The 24,809-nt window shown below is 47.1% G+C and overlaps 2 protein-coding genes across 9 annotated transcripts in view; one reads left to right on the top strand and one right to left on the bottom strand.

Moving 5' to 3' along the window:
* Positions 1 to 164: 164 nt before the first annotated feature.
* Positions 165 to 5,878, bottom strand: rragcb (Ras-related GTP binding Cb). 2 transcript variants are annotated; one of them, XM_077006099.1, is made up of 8 exons: positions 5,714 to 5,878; positions 5,449 to 5,612; positions 4,865 to 5,068; positions 4,306 to 4,505; positions 3,911 to 4,025; positions 3,071 to 3,213; positions 2,533 to 2,681; positions 165 to 2,070 (listed from the first exon to the last, which is right to left on the bottom strand). In XM_077006099.1, the coding sequence occupies exons 2-8, from the start codon at positions 5,485 to 5,487 to the stop codon at positions 1,919 to 1,921; spliced, it is 1,002 nt and encodes a 333-aa protein (XP_076862214.1). In that variant the 5' UTR covers positions 5,488 to 5,612; positions 5,714 to 5,878; the 3' UTR covers positions 165 to 1,918. The 2 variants fall into 2 exon arrangements, with proteins under 2 accessions (XP_076862214.1, XP_076862213.1); XM_077006098.1 differs by having other exon boundaries at positions 5,449 to 5,878.
* Positions 5,879 to 7,266: 1,388 nt separating this feature from the next.
* trappc9 (trafficking protein particle complex subunit 9) overlaps positions 7,267 to 24,809 on the top strand; it is a 161,492-nt gene continuing 143,949 nt past the window's right edge. For 5 of the 7 annotated variants that reach the window (XM_077006090.1, XM_077006097.1, XM_077006096.1 and 2 more), the window contains exons 1-9: positions 7,267 to 7,384; positions 9,558 to 10,161; positions 12,634 to 12,779; positions 12,987 to 13,112; positions 14,807 to 14,833; positions 17,121 to 17,242; positions 18,587 to 18,712; positions 19,108 to 19,324; positions 24,283 to 24,426. In XM_077006090.1, the coding sequence (XP_076862205.1) occupies positions 9,575 to 10,161; positions 12,634 to 12,779; positions 12,987 to 13,112; positions 14,807 to 14,833; positions 17,121 to 17,242; positions 18,587 to 18,712; positions 19,108 to 19,324; positions 24,283 to 24,426 (1,495 nt within the window). In that variant the 5' untranslated portion in view covers positions 7,267 to 7,384; positions 9,558 to 9,574. Of the gene's footprint in view, positions 7,385 to 7,742; positions 7,880 to 9,557; positions 10,162 to 12,633; positions 12,780 to 12,986; positions 13,113 to 14,806; positions 14,834 to 17,120; positions 17,243 to 18,586; positions 18,713 to 19,107; positions 19,325 to 24,282; positions 24,427 to 24,809 lie in introns of those variants that run through there. The other 2 variants (XM_077006091.1, XM_077006093.1) reach the window with 2 other exon arrangements.

The following is a 24,809-nucleotide window of genomic DNA, read 5'->3' as shown; positions in this document are numbered from 1 at the left end:
CTACCTGTGTGAAGAATTAGAAAAGCGTTGAACGCCTTTCGGAGTGGTCGGAGTGTACTGAACCTTTCGAGAGATGTCTCCTTAAAACAGGACGGGTGCCATCTAGAGGCACTTCAACGTCATTACATCTATTTAACAAATTCAGGATACAGAATCATCGTGTTATTCCAAATTGAACAGCTTTATTAACATAACCACGTACTTTCAAATAAAAATAAACGAGTAAACAATGCCATTATTCGCGGGACAGCAGAAGCGACGCACGCAATCATCTCAAATCACAGCATCAACATTACATTCCTCCCAAATTCCACACGGGATTATAAAAAAATAAAGTGATCCTCCTTTTTCCTAACACGCACGCACAAGCACCACATTGCTTCTCTTGCACCATCCGTCTCCAACACACCAACACGGGGTGCGTTTCTGAATACAAATATATATGTATATAAAATACTGTGTAAAAACTTTGAAAAAGGTGTCGGCAGGGTCACTTTTGGAGCGCGTGCTGTGGAACACGACTATATCCAGTCTCATGTCAGACAGCCCAGTCTGAACCGAGACAATACTTCATCACTGGGACCATATGTAGATACCACAGGGACGTATTCCCCAACATACACACCCTTACAACACAAACACTCTGGCAGCGGTCAGCTTGAGAAGGTTCTGGAAAAAGAACCAACGGACCGTGCAGGGAGAACTCTATAATACTCTAGTTCAGCATCTGGATCTTTATTATTATTATTTTAAGAAGATCTGGTTGGTGTGTCATGGGATTAAGAATCACAGTGTGTGTGTGTGTGTGTGTGTGTGTGTGTGTGTGTGTGTACCCAAGCCCAGATTCCTTCCGTTTGCCCTATTACATCACAGCTGGGTGAAGGAGTGAGAAAAAAAACCAGACACTTAGGGGAATATTCTGGAAAGATCTCAGCTGAGAACGTGCGACAATCCTGAAAGTGCTGTCCTGCCTGTGTGTGACAGACATATACAATGTAGTAATGCTACTGTTGTAGGACCAAGGAATCACAGAGCTGGCTGGTTTCCGTTGGAGAGCAGTCTGACCAATCACAGACCACCCACAGATGCGTGCGCGCACACACACGTACAGACACACCCCACCTTACATGAAGCTGGCACAGAGAGCCAGGTAGAGCGGAGATCTGTTCTCATAATGAATTAAGGCCTCTCACCTGAGTCCCACTACCTCCTCCTCTGGACACTACAGTACAAGATTACAGCTGTACCAGGCAAAACCCTGGCAACACCAGCATTCTAGAACATTTTAGAGTATTCTAGAACATTGTAAAACAGAATGTCAAAGGAGATTATTATTTTTTGGACTAAAAGGATTCTGAATTTGTGTGATGAATTTACACCACCTACCTTTTGTAGTGCAGCTAAAAAGAAAATCCATAATTTGTTTTGTCAAACTTCTTAAGAGATTCTCAATCATACCAAATACATTTTATGACTGCTAGAAAATGAGGAATCGGCCCCTGATCATTCATCTGATGATTAGAGATCACCTGTCCACGTGACCAGCTGCAGATCACGCGGTCAGCTACCACGTCGTCCACGTCAGCACAAACAAGCTTTACAGTCCAGTTACTCGAGCAGAGAGGAACTGCAACTGTGAGTGGTAATAACCACCTACACATCTCAGAGGCTGTGCACGCACGCACACACACACACACACACACACACGTTTCACCTCTGAGATCTGCTTCCAGAACAAGGTTCCTCCACACACACACACACACACACACACACACACACGTTTCACCTCTGAGATCTGCTTCCAGAACAAGGTTCCTCCACACACACCCCTGCACTTCCAGCATTCCAGTGAGTTTTAGTCCAGTGTGGAAACGTACTGCTGGCTGCATCAAGGGGGCGCCGTTGCTCCTCTGCAGGATCACACCAAGCCCCCGGGGGCACCGTTGAGCGCTGCGGTTTTAACAGCAGCGCCGGGTGAACTGGCCTGCCCGCCCCTCCGGGCCACAGATGCCACCTCAAACACCTCGTGGATGGCTTTCCGGAAACAGTGGAAGTTGTAGTCTATCAAACCTGTGGGCGGGCAGGCAGGCGCACACACACACACACACACACACACACACACACACACACACACACACACACACACACACACACACACACACACACACACACACACAGTGACTGCACTGCACTCCAACAGTGCTCTTCTTCATAAACTGTTTATTTTTATTTATTATAATCATCAGTGTTCTCGTGTCCCTTTGGATGGTGGCACCGTGGTGCACTGGGTCATGCTTATGTGTGCGCAGGACGGAGCTGCTAACAGCTTTCACTAACGAGTCAGTCAAGCGTCACATTCAAGTACATTAGAGCTCAAAGTTCAGCTCAATGTTTATTTTCTACAAACCCGGCCCAGGGTCATTTTTAACAGCCCACGTCCAGGGAGCAGTGCGGAGTCCTGGCTGCAAGGTGCTCTTCAGCACGACGGAGCTGCTTGAGGGTGTGGGTCTCCGGCCCGATCTCAGCCCCTACCTTTCTTCTCGAAGCTCTCCTCTCGGAGGATGCAGACGAGGGAGAGGAACTTGGTGACTTCTTTCAGGTAGAGCACCGTGGTGTTGTTCAGCTTAATGATAGCCAGCGAGTCTTTATCGTACGCGTTGCTGCCACTGTCCTCCCTCAGCCTACGAAACAAACCCCCACACTGCGATCTGAGAACCAACACTCCACCTCAACCCTCTCCAACTCAACCACATCCAACTGACATTCATACAGTGCTGTGACTCTCCATACAGGCTCCGTGACCACAATACCAAATCCTGTCCCAGCTGACAGGGGCTGGGGTGCTGGTCTCGGAGGCAGCTCACCAGACAGAACAGGCAGAACCAGGCGCTACCAACACCAAGATCACGGGTTTGAGCCCCAGAGAGCACAAGTCCCGTCATTATGAACAAACCACTCTGGATAAATGTGTATAGTGAGCACTGAAATATACTCTGCTGTCAACAGAGACTCATTTATTCATTATTAATGGGCTTAGGTTGATATTTGTGCGAACTGGACAAGGTCTTACCCATAAATACACGAGACGTCGATGACCACGTCAATCATGTCACAGCAGAGTTCGTAGGACTGCATGTCCACAGGAGAACTGTCTGTAGCGATGTAAATCTTACTGACCACATCAAACAGGAACGCCTTCTCGATCCCTGAATTCTGTTACCAAGATTTAACAATCACTCAAACACAGGCGTGTTGTTTTTTTCAACAGTCATCACAGTAAAAACGTCACTGTAAAAGAAACTGATATTAGCACAACTTTAAACAAACTCTTTAACAAGTAAGCAGATCTGAACACTGCGAACAGGATGAGAAGACTCAGGCCAGAACTCCAGTCTAATCTAGCTCAGGTAGCTGGACAGGCAGCGTGTGGTTTGAGAAGAGTTCATGAACAGTGCGATTTTGCAGCGTGTGGTTTGGGAAGAGTTTATGAACAGTGCGATTTTGCAGCATGTGGTTTGGGAAGAGTTCATGAACAGTACGATTTTGCATCGTGACGTTTGGGAAGAGTTCATGAACAGTATGATTTTGCAGTGTGTCGTTTGGGAAGAGTTCATGAACAGTGCGATTTTGCAGCGTGTCGTTTGTGAAGAGTTCATGAACAGTGCGATTTTGCTGTTGATCGCAGGCAGCCACTGTGCAACCCAAGACAAAGTCCTCATCTGTGTGAACATTTGAAGCCAGTCTGCTAAACAGGACAATCATTTACAAGCCAAAAACACAAGGGAATCTCTCAGATTCAGTAAGTCAAAAGTCAGATTGGCTAATTAGCTCCAAACAGCAGGTGGACTGAAATCCTTGGGACATACTAAATACTGCATGAACTTGATCTCGTGCGTGTGGTCCTACTCACCGATATGAAGATGTTGAGCAGGTTCTCCAGCGTGGGAAGCTGAGGAATGAGCTTTTGGACCACTTTACTGAAGGCCTCGAATATTGAATGGTCATAGATGCTGGTCAGGTAGAAGCTGGAATAAAACAACACAGATGATACTGGACACAGCCGTCAAAATGACCACGATATCTACATGTAGAAACATGACCACACATTCCTGTACCATACAGTATCAAAATAATGTAGTACGAAACTAATGTCATAGTCTACTGCTAAACAGTCACCCAGGGCATTTTCTCAATACAGCAATATTTTCTTAAATAAATAGTAATAATAAAATTTATTAATAAAGTATTAAAGTATCCTACGCTAGCATCTTGTTGTGGAGTTGACGTGCGTCCTTTACGTCTCACCTCAGATGGAGTTTCTCTAGGCTAGCGTCAACCAGGTCATCATTAGCCCTCTGGTGGATGTCTCGCTGAGTTTCGATCTTGTGGTCATCTGATAGGCCGTCCACCTTGTGCACGAAAACCTCAAAGTTGATGTCGGGGTTGACCCTGTAGGCCCGGGTCACCGTGAGGTGCAACCTCCCCAGGGCCTCCACGTAATCATCCTTTAATGGCAGACATGGCAGCATTAGGCCTGAGAATGTGTTAACAACCAACCTCCAATAGAATGGACACCACAGTGACAGGAGTGTCTTCAAGCTGATGCATTAGACTGTTCTACCAAAGCAGAAAGAACAGAGAGACACGAAGTCTGCACTTCTTACAATTTTAGGATTCTATGTGTAACGCAAATTCTGACACACCGTGACTGCACACAAACACTACAATTAGTCCCCATAACAATGTTAATGAAGACAAGTCCACATAAGGATGAAAATGGATGTCTGCTTTACAATAATAACAATCTGTTTACTAATAAAAGCATACAAAGACCACGGATAAGAGCCAACCTGTGAAAACACACCTGTGCATCGATGACAAAAATCAAAGCTCCCGTGCCCCTGAAAATCATCTCATAATCGAAGGTGGCGTCGAAAAAATCCACCTGTCCTGGGAAATCCCATATCTGAAAGTTCACAAAAGAACTACCGCTAATATCGTCTTTACAGATCTTATTGGTGCTCTCTAGGAAAAGTGTCTCGTTGGGGGACATCTTGTGGAACACCACCTGCGAAGCCAAGGGTCAAAAGTCAAAGGTCAAGGCGAAATCACGTCACGTACTACCTGAAAAACCCGGATTTGAGTAGATTATCTGTGTTTTAGTGTGATCAAATTCAAAGTCCAACTGGACAGTTAGGGATAATTAACTATTTAGCCAAGTTGTGTTTTTGTAAATGACAGTGAATAAACACTTTGGCCAACACACAAAGTAGTTAATGGGGTTTACGAGTAATAAATCTGGTTAACAAATCCCCCCCACTGTCTAACATTACTGGGCAGAATTAGGTTAATAACAGTAAACAGCTATTTCATGCGGAAAAACGAACATTTCACAGTTAGAAAGCTACACGTTATTAGTTAGCTGAGGCTGTTTAGAGAAGAACTCGCCTTCTGTATGGAGGATTTGCCGCTGCGTCGCAGCCCCATCAGTAAGATCCTGGGCTTGCTGTCGGCTGGTGAAGTGTCCTCAGTGTCCGGCTCCTCCACCCCGTAGTCAAAGTCTTTGCTGAAGGTGTCCACTCCGAAACTCCCAGCCAGTTGCTCCTCGTAATCTTGCAAAGACATTTTAAATCTCGGTCAAGCTAGCCAGCGATAACGTTAGCTTCTTACGCTACGTTAAAACCACCACAAAGGTTGGTCAGTCAGAACAGACCATTTACGAACAGCTAATGTCTCCGTGTCAAACCGAGTAGACTTAAATGAACTGCTGACAATCCTGGTCACAAACCAAGTAGCTTCATGTACAGAATTCCATGTTTCAACCTTACACAAACAGGAAGCTGATCCATAGCTGATCAGATGATGCTTCCTCTTCTGTTTCCCCCTTGTTCTCTCGTGTTTCTTGGCCCTGTGTGTATACCGCCACCTAACGCACTGCAGTGGGATCAAGCCCCCTGTCTACACCAGCCAAACACCCTTCATCTCTAACGCACTGCAGTGGGATCAAGCCCCCTGTCTACACCAGCCAAACACCCTTCATCTCTAACACACTGCAGTGGGATCAAGCCCCCTGTCTAGACCAAACACCCTTCATCTCTAACACACTGCAGTGGGATCAAGCCTCCTGTCTAGACCAAACACCCTTCATCTCTAACACACTGCAGTGGGATCAAGCCCCCTGTCTAGACCAAACACCCTTCATCTCTAACACACTGCAGTGGGATCAAGCCCCCTGTCTAGACCAAACACCCTTCATCTCTAATACACTGCAGTGGGATCAAGCCCCCTGTCTAGACCAGCCAAACACCCTTCATCTCTAACACACTGCAGTGGGATCAAGCCCCCTGTCTAGACCAAACACCCTTCATCTCTAACACACTGCAGTGGGATCAAGCCCCACCAGTCAAACACCCTTCATCTCTAACACACTGCAGTGGGATCAAGCCCCACCAGTCAAACACCCTTCATCTCTAACACACTGCAGTGGGATCAAGCCCCACCAGTCAAACACCCTTCATCTCTAACACACTGCAGTGGGATCAAGCCTCCTGTCTAGACCAGTCAAACACCCTTCATCTCTAACACACTGCAGTGGGATCAAGCCTCCTGTCTAGACCAGTCAAACACCCTTCATCTCTAACACACTGCAGTGGGATCAAGCCCCCTGCCTAGACCAAACACCCTTCATCTCTAACACACTGCAGTGGGATCAAGCCCCCTGTCTAGACCAGCCTTCATCTCTAACGGCCGTGAGACACACGCATCTGGGACAGAGCTTATACGGTCTCACGTCCAACCAGTCAGATTTGACACATCATACAACCCCCTGTCCCCAACAGTCGACATATTTGAGTTTATTGGTTCGAGTGTTTGTGATATTTGTGGCTGTGGCGCTAACAAATACAAGCGGAGGTGTAAACTGCTGTCTCCAGCATTATTTAACGGTATATAAGATGAGGAGATGCGCTGATGGATAGAGAAATTAGAATCAAAAAGCTGCCTGCCCCTCCTTTGACAACAACTTACACAACAACAAAGGAAGAACAAAACCGAACACAAGATAAAACAAGAACCATCTCGCGGATAAATGTGCTCATAGGTTAAGTGGTTTAATGCTTATTTAGCATTTTATCAAAGTTATCAAGCACAAATCAGAGTGGACACAAGTGTGCTAGGAAGCAACTTATTCTGGAGTGAGTCTTAATTGTACTAATATTGACATATTAACCCCCCGGCTGAGCTCCGCGCCACTAGGTGTCAGTAAAGCTGAACACAACCGCGCACGACGCTGCCTGGTTCACCGAGGAGGTGTTGGTGTGTTGTAGGGAAGCTTGGCCCAGTATCAGGTGTTGGTGTGTTGTAGGGAAGCTTGGCCCAGTATCAGGTACGTGTTATGATCTTCATCATTATTACAGTGAGTGTTTCCATCATCCTGCGTTATGGAGACGTTCTCAGCGTATATATGGAGTTGTCAGCGTTCAGTAGAGCATCGTTGGGCGGCTGAGCTGTAAACCGGCAGTAGACCCACAGGCTTGGCCAGCTCGGTTAACTTAGCAGACCTCGCAGGTTCGGTCCAAACCCGGTTAGCAAACTCCTGCGATCTGGGCGTGTAGTGTGTTGGTGTAGTGTTCCGTTCGCCTGTTTGGGACATATAAACGCATGTGTTACACTATGGTGGGATGGTTAGTCCACTCCCGTCGTTGTAGCAGGTGTTCTGTCGATTTTTCCTACCCATCGAAAATTCATACCAAGGCTTACTGCGCATGCGCAAGTCGCTTTTACGTCACTATTTTGGTGGCCGCCTACTACACCCATCGATTTTTCCTGCCTGCTAGCGAATTTCAACAGTGCAGTACTATTTAGTCCTTTCAGTAGTGCAGTAAGTTAATTTCTTGTTTATAATTTCTTCTTTGTTTGCAATTGCAATGTTTTCAACTGTGCATTAAGTTAACTAGTTGATTAAAATGTTTTAAACAGCGCCATTTTACTACCTGTTATTACCTATTTATAGGGACTTGGATATTTCCGCATGATAATGATTGAGCCGTGTATACACTAATACGCAAAATAAAACTTTTATTTTAAAGCTCATCCTACTTTTTAAACGCTGATTTGCGCTACATTACGACGTTTCCATAAGGTAAACAAACTAAGAGATACTACAATACTACTTTTTAAACGCTGATTTGCGCTACATTACAACGTTTCCATAAGGTAAACAAACTAAGAGATACGTCTAAATACTACTTTTTAAACGCTAAATTGCGCTACAACGTTTCCATAAGGTAAACAAACTAAGAGATACGTTTACAATACTACTTTTTAAACGCTGATTTGCGCTACATTACGACGTTTCCATAAGGTAAACAAACTAAGAGATACTACAATACTACTTTTTAAACGCTGATTTGCGCTACATTACAACGTTTCCATAAGGTAAACAAACTAAGAGATACGTCTACAAATACTACTTTTTAAACGCTAAATTGCGCTACAACGTTTCCATAAGGTAAACAAACTAAGAGATACGTTTACAATACTACTTTTTAAACGCTGATTTGCGCTACATTACAACGTTTCCATAAGGTAAACAAACTAAGAGATACGTCTACAAATACTACTTTTTAAACGCTAAATTGCGCTACATTACGACGTTTCCATAAGGTAAACAAACTAAGAGATACGTCTACAAATACGCGATGCCAACGGACACGGTAGGAAAATTCGACAAGGTAGGAAAATTCGACAGACTAGTCTATAAATACTCGCTGCCAGCTGATACGGTAGGAAAATTCGACAAAGTAGGAAAATCCGACAGAACCGGTGCTGTTCGGTTCGAGTTCGGCACCCCGCCGTGAGACGGACCGCCACCACCTCCTGGGACCTGGGTGCTGTTGGGCTCTGGGTGGAGTTCTGTCCCACACGTACTGGGTTGTATGTGAATGCTGTCCCTGTTTTAATGTTAGGAAACCCACGTATGTCCTGACAGCAGTGCATCCTGTTATGTTTAATACCGAGTATTATAATTCAGTATTTTCTAACTGACATGCATATAAATTTAATATTTAATTTTATGATTTTGGGTAACTTGTAGGCTGTAGACTCTTGTCCTTTGCCGAGTTTGACGTGCAAGACCAAAATGTTTTCCAATCATTTTCCCTTTCCTAACACACACCTTGGGCGAACCACCTTCCTGATCATGGTCTCACCCCTGCCAGGTAAGTATGACTTGGAAATGCAGCTGTACATAACCCTTTCCCCTTGTCAGAACACAGGAAAAGGAAAATGTGGGCAGAGGGGAGGGCGGTTCAGAGCCTGACGGACAGGGGGCGGGGTTGCAGGGCAATGGGCGGGCACTTGATTAACTGTGTGTTAGGGTTACACTTGGTGTGTGGGGATGGGTGTTGGGTTACAAGAAGGAGGTAAAGGTCTCATGTTATTCACAAATAAGTCATCATCATGCATTATCCTGAAGCCAAAAAACGTAATTCTGGATGAAAGTGTCACTGTCCTGCGTTATCTTTAAAATCATTAAGTGTCCAATTCCTCCGTTCCAGAGTGGTCGTGTGCGGTCATGAGTGTGCCGGATTACCAGCAGTGTGCGGAGGACCACCAGACGGTGCTGGTGGTGGTGCAGCCCCTGGGTGAGGTCCCCGAGGACCAGTTCTTCTGCGTCTACCGCCGTGTGGCCGCCGTCAGCCAGGTCAGCGTGCGTGGTGATGGGCAGCGTGCTCTGTACATCCGCTACAGACACCACTACTCGCCCGAGAACAACGAGTGGGGCGACTTCCAGACGCATCGCAAGGTGGTGGGGCTGGTGGCGGTGGCGTGCTGCGGTTCCGCCCGCGAGTGGCCGCACGCGTCGGAGCGCTTCCACGGCCTGAAGGAGCGTTTCGCCGCCACGCTGTACGACTCGCGCCTGCTGGTCTTCGGCCTGACCGGCGAGATTGCCGAGCAGCAGCGCACCGACGTGGCCTTCTACCCCACGTTCGACGACTGTCCCGACGTCGAGAAGCGGGTGGAGGACTTCGTCGAGTCCATTTTCATCGTCCTGGAGTCCAAGAGGCTGGACCGCACCACGGACAAGGCCGGAGACAAGATCCCGCTCCTGTGCGTGCCCTTTGAGAAGAAGGACTTTGTTGGGCTGGACACTGACAGCAGGTGAGTTCTTGGCGTGTTCCCTGGGAATGTTTGGGCCTGTCTGGAACGCTACGGCCTGGGAATGGGACGTCTGTTAACTTCCTGCATACCAACACAGCAAATTTAGGCTCTAAAGGCATGAAACTGTCCCAAATTGACCATGAGAAATTCTAAAGTGTTATCTCCTAAATGTGATTCTCTGCCATAGTCGTATGGTGCCGCTCCCCAGCGTAGGTATCCTGAGCCGGAGGTGTGTGTGTGTGTCCTCCTGAGCCTGGGGGGGTGTGTCCTTCTGAGTGTAGTCCTCACAGCCACCCAGATGTGAGGTTTTTCTTGCTTTTTCTTATTTGGTGTCTGTTCTCAATCTAGGGCTACCGCGATTGGTCGATAAAGTCGATGACGTCAACGCAGAAAATACGTCGACTTCAATATTTTAAGTCGACGCATCGGTTTTGGTTTTTTTTTGTTACATTTAATTATTTTTTAAATGTTTATTAATGTTCCATTTTAATTTCTACAATGCGTCCGTTCAAAGAAATGCTTTTCCTCAACGCGTGACATCAAAGAGTCTCCAGTCATTGGTCAGCGCCACTCAAAAAAAAAAATGCCGGCTGCAGCGGAGCCAAAGGAGCTTCGCAAAAGTCTACAGCAGGGGTCTGCAACCTATGGCACGCGCCACGCTGGACCAGCATCAGCAAAAAATAATAATAATAAAAAATCTCAGATTATTTATTATGGATTATACTTTCGCGAGTAGCGCGCGACTCCGCAGTCCGCACACCTCGCGCGAACCTGCGCGAACGGCGGAAGCGTTTAAACTCGCCGCGTCACAATCTGTGGAGTGTTGTCCGAAACTATATGTGGTAGTATAAAGAAACACCCCTCAAAAACAGGGGAATGAACATTTACCTGACGAAAATTAATGTTGCTTTGTGTTTCAGGTTTGAAAAGTGAATTTACGCTAAAGTGAGGGCACCCCTGTTCTTAATCAGAATGTAGACAGCGTGACTGTCGGTACGCAACATGCAACAAAGCCGTTTAATAGTATGCACTTTGTTTAATATAAAAAAAACTTGAATTTGATAAAGGAAATGTGGAATTTCAAGTTACATCACTGAATAAACCCTCTTTTTTATGTTTACTATGCTGGAGAGTAAAGTTTTGCACTAACATTTTGCACTATAAAGCTGTTTTACATTTTTTGTTCTGTATTATGTTGTCGGAATATATGTAATTTACAAGAGAGCCAGTTTCTTTGCTTTTTGTTCTGCAGAAAATTAATCGTTTAGACTAGTCGACCAATCGATAAAATAGTCGATAGTTGAATAGATAGAAAAATAGTCGTTAGTGGCAGCCCTACAATCACACTGTCCTGTGAGTGTGTTTGGTGTGAGAAGGCAGTCTCTCTGCCTGTCCTGGAGCTGCATGCTGCCCGCACCACTCTGCTCTTGTGTCGGGGCTCAGTGCTACAACAGAAGAGGTGCAGCTCCCTGCCATCCGTGGTCTCTGGTGCTAAACGCACAGACTGCCATCCTGCTTTAACTGGTTTTAGACGCTGCTTGGTTAATCCTTACTGCAATATTGGCCTCAGTAATATGGATCTTACAAACGAACTGTGCAGGTGGGCTACGCTCTGGGTGTTTAGTTACATCACGGGAGTTAAATGGTAGCTTTTCAAATGTGAATGTCTAGTTTTGGGTTAGCAGGGCCCTGTGCATGGATATGCCATGTTATGGTCAACTCTGAGTCTCCCCAAAATCTCATCAATGACAACACAATAATGTGTGGGGTTTTTTTTTAGTTAAACATTTATTTATTCATCCACACATTTATTCATACACATGTTGTCCTCTCTGTTTTGTCCATCACTTGTTCAGCCTTTTTTCCTCTGTCAGCCGGGCTGGGATATCCCCTCTTTTTTTTTGGCTACCCTGCAGTTCCTGCCCCCAGCTCCGCCCCCTTCTCCGTGTCGCCCTGTTCGTGTTTGTCCTGCTGACAGCTTGGCAGACTACACGATCTGGCCATGGCTTACATGATACAAGACCACACAGCAGTCTGTTATTTTTTTTTTAACCTAATCTCTAAAATACACATAGGGTAAGATATGTTGATGCTCTCATAACAAAGCTTCAATATGAGTGTTTCACATCAGCATTGTAACCTACAGTTAGAGCTGATGGATCTCAGGTTAATTATGTTTTACTTAAAGAGGTCTTTGGCTTCATTGTAGCTGCTGGTTTCTGCTGCTGAAGCTCAGAGCAAAGCTTCAGAGTCTTGGCTGTTCCCTGGCTGCTTCGTGACTGTTCCCTGGCTGTTCCCCAGTACCTGCCGCTTTAAGTGGCCGTCGAGAGCATCTCTGCCTCCATCGGTCCCGTGCGATGAACCCTGCCAGACAGAGCCTGCGCTTGTTTTTGGGCTCTTGTAAACACGCACCCCGCTGTTGTGCCGAACGCACGTCTGGGCCTAACGAAGAGTCTTCACCCCTCCCCTCAGGCACTATAAGAAACGCTGCCAGGGCCGTACGCGGAAGCACGTGGGCGATCTGTGTCTGCAGGCGGGCATGCTACAAGACGCCCTCGTCCACTACCACATGGCCGTCGAGCTGCTCCGCTCCGTCAACGACTTCCTGTGGCTGGGGGGTAAGAGCCAGATTGTTCCGGATCATTCTGAATAAAAAAATCATAGGAATCTGTTTCCAGCATTCACGTCCCCCATCCGTTTGTCTTATGCTGTCTGTAGTGTTTTTTATTTATATGTTAAAGTTAGGTTGATGATTTATTAGACTGCTAATGTTCTACCCTCTCTCTCTCTCTCTCTCTCTCTCTCTCTCTCTCTCTCTCTCTCAGCTGCACTGGAGGGTCTGTGCTCTGCCTCAGTCATATTTCATTACCCAGGAGGCACAGCAGGAAAGAGCAATGCCCGTAAACCCAGCATCTCTGCGGCAACAGACTCTGGGAAGAGACACCGTCCAGGTCAGTGAGACGGTGCAGAGGGCTGTGGTGGTGGCCCTGACACACAGGCTGGACCTCAGACCAGACCATATGTTGGTTAGATGAATTACTAAAAGCTGCGTGTCACACAACACTACTGCGTTTTAATTCCCTCATTACTGGTGAGAGAATTCTGTGGCGGTCCGTGTGCTGAATGTAAAATAAGGCAGGAGCTGGACTGAGATAGCCCTGATATTACAGATGGATTGATGTCATTGTGAAGAGGTCACTGATCTTTGAGTGACCTAACACTTTCTCCTACATGCCTTTCTGCTGTTTTTCTTGCTGGCCTGTTCCACAATGTACCTACAATGAACATGCCACCCGCACCCCCAGCACTTTCTTACCAGTTCATATCGACTCTCACCAGCAGAGGTATATAAAGACAGAGTTAATAAATATGATGCCCACCATTGACGTGACTTTGGGGACACAACGATTAACTGCTCTGCTTTCTGGAGACAGTCATGGGGATGCAGTGTGTGGTTAGGTGCCTCAGTTAGGTTAAGTATACACAAACTGCAGACATAAGAACTGTTCTCACTGTTCTCATAACACATTTTATTTACTCTAATTAAAGTTGAATCAGCTGGACTTGCGGCATGCTGAGATATTATGACCCATCGTCCAGCTACTCTATAGTTTTGCAGATATTGTTTTCCTGTAATATTTTGTTTGTTGCTTTGGGTGACGATGATCTGATTTGTTGAGAGATTTTAATTGTGAGCCTCTGAGACACTTGCTGATGTTATTCAGCGTCCTGAAGGCCGAACCCTGCTGATAACACTCCAGCAGCTTACCAGTGTTCATGAGCAGTGTGTATGATGGTGAAAAAGTTCATATCAAGCACTGGGTAGTTTAACAATGTTCATATGTATATGAGGATGTAAAAGATAGTTTAACACATGATGGTTCACTGGTAAGTTAATATCCATATAGTAGTGTAATTGGGATATGATAGTAGATGATAGTGGGAAGTTCAGATTGAGTATATGATTGTGTGATTGCGGTCACCAGTAGCGTGATGGGTAGTATATCCGTATGATGGTTTAATACCCAGGTGCACTGGTATGTGATGACATTACCAGTAATATATTGGAGTGGTCTGGTTTGATGGTGCCATCGTGTAGCTGTGCTGAACTCTGCATGTGTCCTCAGAAGGTTCTAACACATTCACCTTTTTAACGTGTGTTTTTAATTGTATAAAATGATGTACGCCACTGTGTTTCAGTTCTGCTGCACGTAACCGTGTCCACCGAACCCAATCACATGTTGGGTTGGTGTGTTGTGAATCCTCGCGGTCTCATTGGTCCATTTAAGTGTTCTAAAGCTGAGTGACACCAGTCCAAAGGGAGGATCTAAACGGAAGTCGACGCCAACGCTAGATTGTTGATTTATTGATGAGTGACCTCCTCTTTTAAGACAGACTTTGGGAGAACAGTCTTTAAAGGACTGTTGGGTGTTGGGTGGAGATCATCAGGGTGGTGCTTCAAAGACATGTTTGCCGCCTGCAGCAGTACTGAAACTAGCCGTGCAGAACTAACCCTGTTACAGTTAGCTCCGCTTCAGCCGAAGAGTCATCCAGGCTCTCTCTCTCTGTCCCTCTATGTCCGTCTCTCTCTCTGTCTCTCTGTCTCTCTGTGTCTCCGTCTGCGCGTGTGTGTTTGTGTGTTCAGGGGCTCAGGAGGTTCTCATTGACCCAGGTATGGTACAGTGCGGCCCCGCCCACCCTAGTGCTAGACTCCGCCTCCTCCGCTGCTCCGGCTTGTTGCCTGCTGTTCGAGCTTTCGTGTCTGTCTGTGGTGGCTGGTGTCTTTCACTCTTAATGTCCACCTCTGCTCATCTGATTGATTGATTGGTTTATTCATCAGGGGTTTGTTGATTAAGTTTGTAATCATGATATGTGATATTTAACTAAATTCTGAAGGGGTTTTTCATTGTGTGTGTGTTCATGTGCATTTTGCACTGTGTAAATATCCAGTTTCATTTTGCAATGCATTTTTGCGTCTGACTAAAACCATCTCAATCAGAAGTGTAGTAATGAGATTCTTATCTATGAGTTTTAATAGTTTGAAGTAATTATTCTTGGTTTTCTTTCTTCTGGTATTGACAGCTGCTCTGAACAGCTGCTCATAAGATTAATGACTTTGTTGGGTTATTTCAGCTGCTGCTCCAAATACCCACAGCAACTTAAAGCAGAGCTGAAATCCCATGAGCACCAGTAGGTGGCAGTGTTGCACCACACTGAAGCCACTATAGCTTCACTCTTGAAGCAGGCTCTCTTGTGTGCTAGTACAGATTTGAGATTTTTCTTGAAAAATCTTCAAAAAAAATCCACTTACATTCACATCTGATTTTCAGATTATTTTTTCTTACATTTTTAGTAATGATCATAAACTGTAGTTTGATCTGCACAAATCCGATAAACATGTAAATAAAACATGTAAATTTACCTGTGAAGTTGAATTTCTACACATGACTAAAATGCAAAAGCAATGTGAACCTTGCTCCAACTATAAACATGTATCAAATGTAAGTATATATTACATTCTTTCAATTATGCATACACATTTTAAACACCTACAGTAACATATGTTCTAAAGTTCAGTTCTGTTAAGCCCCACTACCCCTTCACTTTAGCTGTAGTTTGTTAATTGGGTTGTAAGGTTTATCAGCCAGTCTCTTGGATAAGGTTTTGCTTCAGTGCTTTAATTCTGTGATCTGTGAACCTTGACCTTTAGTGGTGGAGTTTTCATTTGATCTGGAGGGCGTGCATGCCACTGCTGTGCTCGTGTGCTCGTATCGATGAAGCTTGTTTATTGTTGACTGAAGCTACTTCCACAGCCGTGGCCTGACGCTCCTTTGAAGGAGCACACCCCAGGAACGCTCTACATCGATCTGTTTCACACGCCCTCCACAGCGCTGTTAGCATCCATTACTCTACACCAGGGGGCCTCTGTCTCAGAGTCTCTCTCTCTCTCTCTCTCTCTCTCTCTCTCTCTCTCTCTCTCTCTCTCTCTCTCTCTCTCTCTCTCTCTCTCTCTCTCTCTCTCTCTCTCTCTCTCTCACTCACACACACACACACACACACACACCTGTGCCCTCCCTGCTCTGACACGCCTGATTGGCTATATGAAGAGCTTGATGAGTAAGTGATGATTGAAATCAGGTGTGCTGGTGCAGGGAGGAAACACAAAAACAAAACCAAATGAAATTACAGAGGCTCCACGACTGAGACTGAGTCTGACATGTACGGTTAGCTGTAAACATACGTGACGTACCTGACACGTACGGTTAGCTGTAAACATACGTGATGTACCTGACACGTACGGTTAGCTGTAAACATACGTGATGTACCTGACACGTACGGTTAGCTGTAAACATACGTGACGTACCTGACACGTACGGTTAGCTGTAAACATACGTGATGTACCTGACACGTACGGTTAGCTGTAAACATACGTGACGTACCTGACGCGTACGGTTAGCTGTAAACAGACGTGACGCGTACAGTTAGCTGTAAACGTACATTATGGACCTGACACTCTTGACACCCGCAGTGGAAAAGGTGTGACATGTCAACAGTAGCCATTTAACATTCGGTCTGTTAGCCTGTGTGACGAGTTCTAGCACACGTGAGTAGAGCAGCTTGAGTGACTGTGCTGATCTCGTTGGTCTGGTGGATGGGCTGTGTCTGAATGATAATGCAGCATGTACCCTGTACCAGAACACACTCCTCTGTTCGGCCGTTCTCTCTCTCTCTTTCTTTCATCTTCCACCTTTCGTCCCTCTTATTCTGTTTCTTGCCGTTTTTGATGGTCCTGGGTTTAAATTAATCTTTCGTACTGCCTTTCTCTTCAACTCCCTCCCTCCATCTCGCTTGATCTGTTGCCCCCTCCCTGTATCCTCCCTCCCTCCACCCCTCTTTCCCTCCACCCCTCTCCCTCCCTCTTTCTCTCCCTCTTCTTCTCCATCTTGTTTCTTCCATAGGTGCTCTGAACAGCAGTGGCATTAGTGCAGACACCAGCACTGAGATCGGGCGGACCAAAAACTGCCTGAGCCCCGATGACATCATTGACAAATACAAAGAGGCCATATCTTACTATGGCAAGGTAAAGCAGCTCAGAAGGCCCGCCTTCTCTTCCAGACCACACCCACTCCATGTGCTCTACCATATTCACACAGCTGGATCTGATGTCCCTGTCACTAGGTCACATTTTCAACATTTCCTGGTTATGGCCCGCCCAAATTAATTATGGTTATTAACTCCGCCTCCCCAGTTAATTAGCTTTGCTAACTAGCACTGCATGCTACTCACCTTTGCCACTGACACAGTGGGTAATTTAGGGAGAAAGCTCAACTGGTTTAGCCAAATCGCCACTGAAACAACCCTTGGGCGGTGTTGGGGGCGTTATATATTTTAAAATCAACCTGGGCATGTTAATGATTGGTTGGTGTTGGGTGGAGAACGGTAGAATTGACTTGCTATGGATATTGCTGTGGCTTCATTTCTTTTTTCTGACCTGTTCTGGCAGCAGTCAGCAGGGGGCAGTATGCCCACGCAAATGAATATCTGTTGAGGTGCGTCTACAGCGGTCAGATATAGGGCTGAGCTGTCAACTGAGATCGCAGGGCAGCGTGTGTCCTAAATGAAGACCTGGCCGTTCTAGAATTGGGAAGCTCCGTTCAACAAGAGTTCAAGAGTTGTCAGATCATGTGTAGGTTCTAGACTGCTGTAAGATCGAAGCGTTTTCCAGGACAGGTTGGTTTCAGTAAACAAGCGGAGCTGTCAGTCATAGAGGCAGCTGACGGACAGCTGTCAGCAGATTCAGTTCAGCCCGTCTTCAGACCCGTACCCGGTTCCTCCAGTCCCAGTTCTGCCACACGTAGGTTTCAGAACACTACGAGTTCCATTTTGCAGGTTAATAATGAGTCCAAATGTGTTTTACACACCGGCAGCCCATAATGCACTAGCTGATCTCAGCGTCAGCATGCAGACAGTGCACCTGTTACCCTGCTGCACTGGGACTGATGACCTCCAGTTAGCTGATCTGGGATCAGGGCTCTGGGTCTGTGCAGTGGCGATGCCTACTTGGGTCTGAAGGAAAGAGCACGCTCTATTGGGCTTTGAAAAACAGCATCACTCTTCTCAAATTTTACCTCCCACTTTTATGGCAGTGTGACTTTTGTAGTTTTTATATGGTTTTATAGTTTTTATTGCACTTGTGCTGAAAAAAGAATTAGTGAATCAAAGTAAGATCTATATAAGGAACAGATCTGTAGTTCTTTCTCTAGTTCTTTTTCATTCTGTTTCTCCCTTTTTCTTTTTGGAAGTTAGTCTTTCTCTCTGTGACTGTCACTCTCACTGTATCTCTGTTAGGTGACCTGTAATTTTTTACATGAAGTCTTTCTAAAGAGTGATTCTGTATTGTTCTGTTATTCTTTCTCTCTCTCAGTATAAGAATGCTGGGGTGATTGAATTGGAGGCATGTGTTAAGGCAGTGCGAGTTTTAGCTATTCAGAAGAGAGCCATGGAGGCCTCAGAGTTTCTGCAGAACGCTGTCTACATCAACCTGGGACAGGTGAGGTCCCCTCACACACTACACACCCCTGGGACAGGTGAGGAGCCCTCGGTCGGTCTCCTGGCGTGTTCTCTCCATGGTGTTTCTGAGTGTCTCCTGCCATCTGCTCTCCTGGTACGTGAAGTTCCAGGCCTGCATGGTGAACAGACACAACCTCACCAATGTGTTTCAAAACCTCAGACTATAAGCCAAGTGTACAGGACTCTGGTTTGACCTTGGGCTTACGGATTGATATATTAAAGGAAAACCTCCCCCAGAAATGCTTGTGTAGCTAATCAAGAATGCGTTCCGCTAGCGTCACACGGGGCCAGCTGGACTCACGGGCTTCTACTGCCCGTCACTGGTGTGAGGTAAATCCTGCAGGTGTTGAGGTGTGTTGCTGCGTCTACCCCCAGCTCTCTGAGGAGGAGAAGATTCAGCGCTACAGCGTGCTGTCGGAGCTCTACGAGCTGATTGGCTGCCGCCGTAAGTCCGCCTTCTTCAAGCGAGTGGCAGCCATGCAGTGCGTGGCCCCCACCATCCCCGAGCCGGGCTGGACCGCCTGCTACCGCCTGCTGCTGGAGACTCTGCCTGGATACAGCCTCTCCCTCCACCCCAAGGACTTCAGCAAAGGTACCCTGCCCCACCTGCCCCGCCCACCTGCCCAGCCACGCCCATCTGACCCGCCTCCCCACATCCTCTTAGGCGTTGTGGATTTTGGCAGGACGCCCGCGTTGTCTGTAGTGTGCGGTAGCGTGCGGTAACGTGCGGTTTTGGAGTGTAATGTCTACAAGCAAGAACAGTGCAGTGGACCATTTCAGACGCACCCAAGCAGGTGTAACGAGGGACAATAACTCACACAGACAGTTCGTGACTCTGATCCAGCAGATGAAACATTCTAGGGAAACACCCCTGACCTCTGACCTTTGCTCGACCTTCTCGTCATCCGTGAGTGGGGGGGTTTGTTTATGCAGATGCCGGGTGCTTGGATTGGTGTTTAGAGGAGCTGCATGTAAATGAGGTCAACTGTGCTTATCTAAACCTTTTATACAGAAGCTGCGTTCAGCTCCATAAATGGGCGTCTGGATCCGCCAGGCGTAATGGGGCGTGAGGAGGTGCGTGCGCGTGCGAGGAGCGTGTGTGCGAGAGGAGCGTGTGTGTGAGAGTGTGTGTGTGTCCGCAGAGAGGTGCGTTGGTAGAGATCAGGCCTTAAAGCTGGACTCTCGGCTGTCTTCACACCAGTCCCTGTTCTATGAAAGCCCTTTAACCTCAAGTCCTGTGCCTCAATGCATGTGCACACGCACACACACACACACACACGCACACAGCTAAATGAGAAACAGAACAGTTAACCTTTGAAACAAGGGTCATTCTGTATTTATGGTTCTCTCATTGAGAGACAGAGAGAGACAGAGAGTGTGTGTGTGTGTGTGTGTGTGTGTGTGTGTGTGTGTGTGTGTGTGTGTGTGTGTGTGTGTGTGTGTGTGTGTGTGTGTGTGTGTGTGTGAGAGAGAGGATGTCTGCATGTGTGTATGCACACACATGTTTGAGAGTGTTGTCCAGAATTTTCCTCTTGTTAAATTGTCCAGAGTTAGCCAAGGTTTACTTCACATAAGCCAGAGGTTGTGTATTGTAACGTTGGCCAGGGTTTGTGTCTTGTCTGATTGGTCTAGGGGTTGTGTCTTGTTCAAGTGGTCTAGGGGTTTGTCTCTTGTTTGAGTGGTCTAGGTCAGGGCTATTCAACTATATTTTTCTGTGGACCAGATTTGGCAGAAAGCTCTGACCTGTAGTCCAGACAATTTTCAGACCTACACCAATACTGTCATAGTGGATGTACAATTGAACGTAATTTGTTGATGGTGGTGGGGGGTGGCGAACGTAACACTTGTGACAGAGAAACGTGCCGCACAGACACAACGTGCCGTAAAGCGCCACACAGTGTCGTAAAATGTTGCAAATGTTATTTATTTTTACGGCGGTTTATCAAATATTTATTATTATTTATTGGGAGATGGGCCGCGGGCCGGTACAAATTCATTAAAGGGCTGGTTCTGGCCCGCAGGCCGCCAGTTGAATAGCCCTGGTCTAGGTGTTGCACCCCACTAGGGTCCAGGCTCAGTCACTCTGGGTTTGGGCCCAGGCGATGTTGCTGTGAGCTGGGTTGATTTATCCAGCACCTCCCTGGTGTGATATTAACTAATGTTGTATTAAATGCTCCAGGTGAAGATGCTGGTCAAAGCCTGTTATGACCAGGTTTGTGGTATCATTTTCAGATCTCTCTCTCTCTCTCTCTCTCTCGTGTGTGTGTGAGAGAGAGACAGTGTCAGGCAGGAGGACAAATGAAGGACTGTGGGTTTTTGATTGGCCTGAATTCTGTCTCATTCTCCAATTGTCTGGTGAGAGAGACGGACAGCTGGAGAGGAAGACAGTCAGAACGATTTGCAGTTTTCAGTTGTCAGAATTTTTTCTAAGTCTAAATGTTTTGCAGCTAGTATGTAATTAAGCCTGCCTGTCATTATAAAAATTAATCAAAGCAATCTGTAATTCCATAGTAATGCATTAGTGGCATAACCAATTAAGCCCCTGATTTAATAAAGCATTTACATACAAATGTGTGAAATTCAGCACTTCAGCAAAATGTTTAACCTCTACAGCAGAGGTAAGGGTGTCTGGTCAGATACAGTTTGAGTGCACCACCCACAATCAGTGGTCCTCATATTGGCCATGTAGTCCTTTAAAAGAGATACTTTGGTGTGCTAGAGAGGGCACAAGGCAGGACCTTGGGTGGTTCTGGACAGAGACACAGCCTCAAATGGCCCTGCTCGGTGTTCTTATGAGGTTCTTACGAGTGCTACTGACAAAAGGACAATGTGGAGGGGACTGTGTGTGTGTTTGTCTGTTTACTTGTTTATTGTTTGTTCACACACACACACACACACACACACATATATGTATATATATATATATATATATATATATATATATATATATATATATATATATATACATACATACATACATACATACACACAGTGTGTGTGTATATATAAATAAATATAAACTAGCACTTCATGAGGTAGAAACACACTGATGTATGTGACAGGAGAGAATTTCTGTTCTGCACCTACACGGTGCAATTTTTAGTGTGTGTGTGTGTGTGAGAGTGTGTGTGAGAGAGACTGACTGTGGAAAGTGGGTGGTGTGTGTGTGTGTGTGTGTGTGTGTGTGTTTTCTGATGTAGCCAGTATGGTGCAGATTGATAGCTTAGGAACTCCACAGATGCCTTTATCCTCTTGCTAAAGCTAATGGGATTCACCCTCAGTATCATCACACACACACACATCACATACATGTTCAACAAAACATATGGATGGTGAAATTCCACTCACTGCGTGAAGGAGAGAGTGATGATGAAGAGTTGGGGGGGACGGGGACAGGCGGCACATGACGATTGAGGGCTAAATGGGGAGATTGAGGGCTAAATGGGGAGATTGAGGGCTAAATGGGGAGATTGAGGGCTAAATGGGGAGATTGAGGGCTAAATGGGGAGATTGAGGGGTAAATGGGGAGATTGAGGGCTAAATGGGGAGATTGAGGGGTAAATGGGGAGATTGAGGGGTAAATGGGGGGATTGAGGGGTAAATGGGGAGATTGAGGGCTAAATGGGGAGATTGAGGGCTAAATGGGGAGATTGAGGGCTAAATGGGGAGATTGAGGGCTAAATGGGGAGATTGAGGGCTAAATGGGGAGATTGAGGGGTAAATGGGGAGATTGAGGGGTAAATGGGGAGATTGAGGGCTAAATGGGGAGATTGAGGGCTAAATGGGGAGATTGAGGGCTAAATGGGGAGATTGAGGGGTAAATGGGGAGATTGAGGGCTAAATGGGGAGATTGAGGGCTAAATGGGGAGATTGAGGGCTAAATGGGGAGATTGAGGGCTAAATGGGGAGATTGAGGGCTAAATGGGGGGATTGAGGGGTAAATGGGGAGATTGAGGGGTAAGTGCAAGGTTGGAGATGTAGGGTGGGATGGGGTTGGGGTGGTGTAAATGCGGGTGTAGGTGTAAGATGGAGCTGAGCGTGTGCTCTGCGCTTCTGCAGAGACTGGCAGAGCCGTTCTATTTTTAGCTCTCTTAGTGGAAGCGCTTTCACTGACGGTATAAAAAAAAGAGCAAAACAGCCGAGCTGGCAGTGACTGTGGCTGGTGAGGCTGACTGTGTCTGACTGTGGCTGGTGAGGCTGACTGTGGCTGGTGAGGCTGCCTGTCTGACTGTGGCTGGTGAGGCTGACTGTGGCTGGTGAGGCTGACTGTGGCTGGTGAGGCAGACTGTGGCTGGTGAGGCCGACTGTGGCTGACTGTGGCTGGTGAGGTGTAAGATGGAGCTGAGCGTGTGCTCTGCACTTCTGCAGAGACTGGCAGAGCCGTTCTATTTTTAGCTCTCTTAGTTGAAGCGCTTTCACTGACGGTATAAAAAAAAAGAGCAAAACAGCCGAGCTGGCAGTGACTGTGGCTGGTGAGGCTGACTGTGTCTGACTGTGGCTGGTGTGGCTGGTGAGGCCGACTGTGGCTGGTGAGGCCGACTGTGGCTGGTGAGGCCGACTGTGGCTGGGTGAGGCCGACTGTAGCTGGGTGAGGCCGACTGTGGCTGGTGAGGCCGACTGTGTCTGGTGAGGCCGACTGTGTCTGACTGTGGCTGGTGAGGCTGATTGTGGCTGGTGAGGCTGACTGTGTCTGACTGTGGCTGGTGTGGCTGGGTGAGGCCGACTGTGGCTGGGTGAGGCCGACTGTGGCTGGGTGAGGCCGACTGTGGCTGGGTGAGGCCGACTGTGGCTGGGTGAGGCCGACTGTGGCTGGTGAGGCCGACTGTGTCTGACTGTGGCTGGTGAGGCTGATTGTGGCTGGTGAGGCTGACTGTGTCTGACTGTGGCTGGTGAGGCTGATTGTGGCTGGTGAGGCTGACTGTGTCTGACTGTGGCTGGTGAGGCTGACTGTGGCTGGTGAGGCTGACTGTGGCTGGTGAGGCCGACTGTGGCTGACTGTGGCTGGTGAGGCTGACTGTGGCTGGTGAGGCTGACTGTGACTGGTGCGGCTGACTGTGGCTGGTGAGGCCGACTGTGGCTAACTGTGGCTGGTGAGGCCGACTGTGGCTAACTGTGGCTGGTGCGGCTGACTGTGGCTGGTGAGGCCGACTTTGTCTGACTGTGGCTGGTGAGGCCGATGGTGCTGGAGTGGTCCTGGTGCTGTGGACAGGCTTTGCGCCCCCCCCCACCACCACCACCACCATTACACCCCCACACCGAGAGCTTAACATATTACCACACTAACACTCAGTGTCCTCCACACACACACACACACACACACACACACACACACACACACACACACACACACACACACACACTGTGTTGCTGTTTCTCTCAGTGTTCCACTTATTTTTCCATAAATGTAATGTTTCTGCTTGTGTTTATTGTGTTTAAATTAAGCATTAAGATATACATTTCCCTCTCTCCTGTGTGTGCGTATGTGTGTGTGTGTTTATGCATGTGTATCTGTGTGTATGTGTGTGTGTGTGCGTGCGTGTGTGTGTGTAGGTACCCACCGTGGCTGGGCTGCGGTACAGATGCGTTTGCTACATGAGCTGGTCTATGCCTCTCGCCGCATGGGCAACCCTGGACTCTCAGTACGACACCTCTCCTTCTTACTGCAGACCATGTTGGACTTCCTGTCAGACCAAGGTGTGGGTCTCCCCTCACACACACACACACACACACACACACACACACATACACACACACACACACACCCACACACAACCAAACGCACACACACCCACACACACACCCACACACACACCCACACACACACCCACACACACACCCAAACGCTCACACACCCACACACACACCCACACACACACCCAAACGCTCACACACTCACACACACACACACACCCAAACGCACACACACTCACACACACACACACACACACCCAAACGCACACACACACCCAAACACACACACACACACACACACACCCAAACGCACACAAACATACACACGCACACACCCGTGCGAATACACTTTCGGTCACACTCACTTTTTGTATTGCCTTGCTGCA

This window comes from Brachyhypopomus gauderio, chromosome 5 (genome assembly GCF_052324685.1).
Source record: "Brachyhypopomus gauderio isolate BG-103 chromosome 5, BGAUD_0.2, whole genome shotgun sequence".
Taxonomy (NCBI): Eukaryota; Metazoa; Chordata; class Actinopteri; order Gymnotiformes; family Hypopomidae; genus Brachyhypopomus; species Brachyhypopomus gauderio.
The sequence above is the reverse complement of the archived record's forward strand: the minus strand, read 5'-3'. Positions and strand labels throughout refer to the sequence as shown.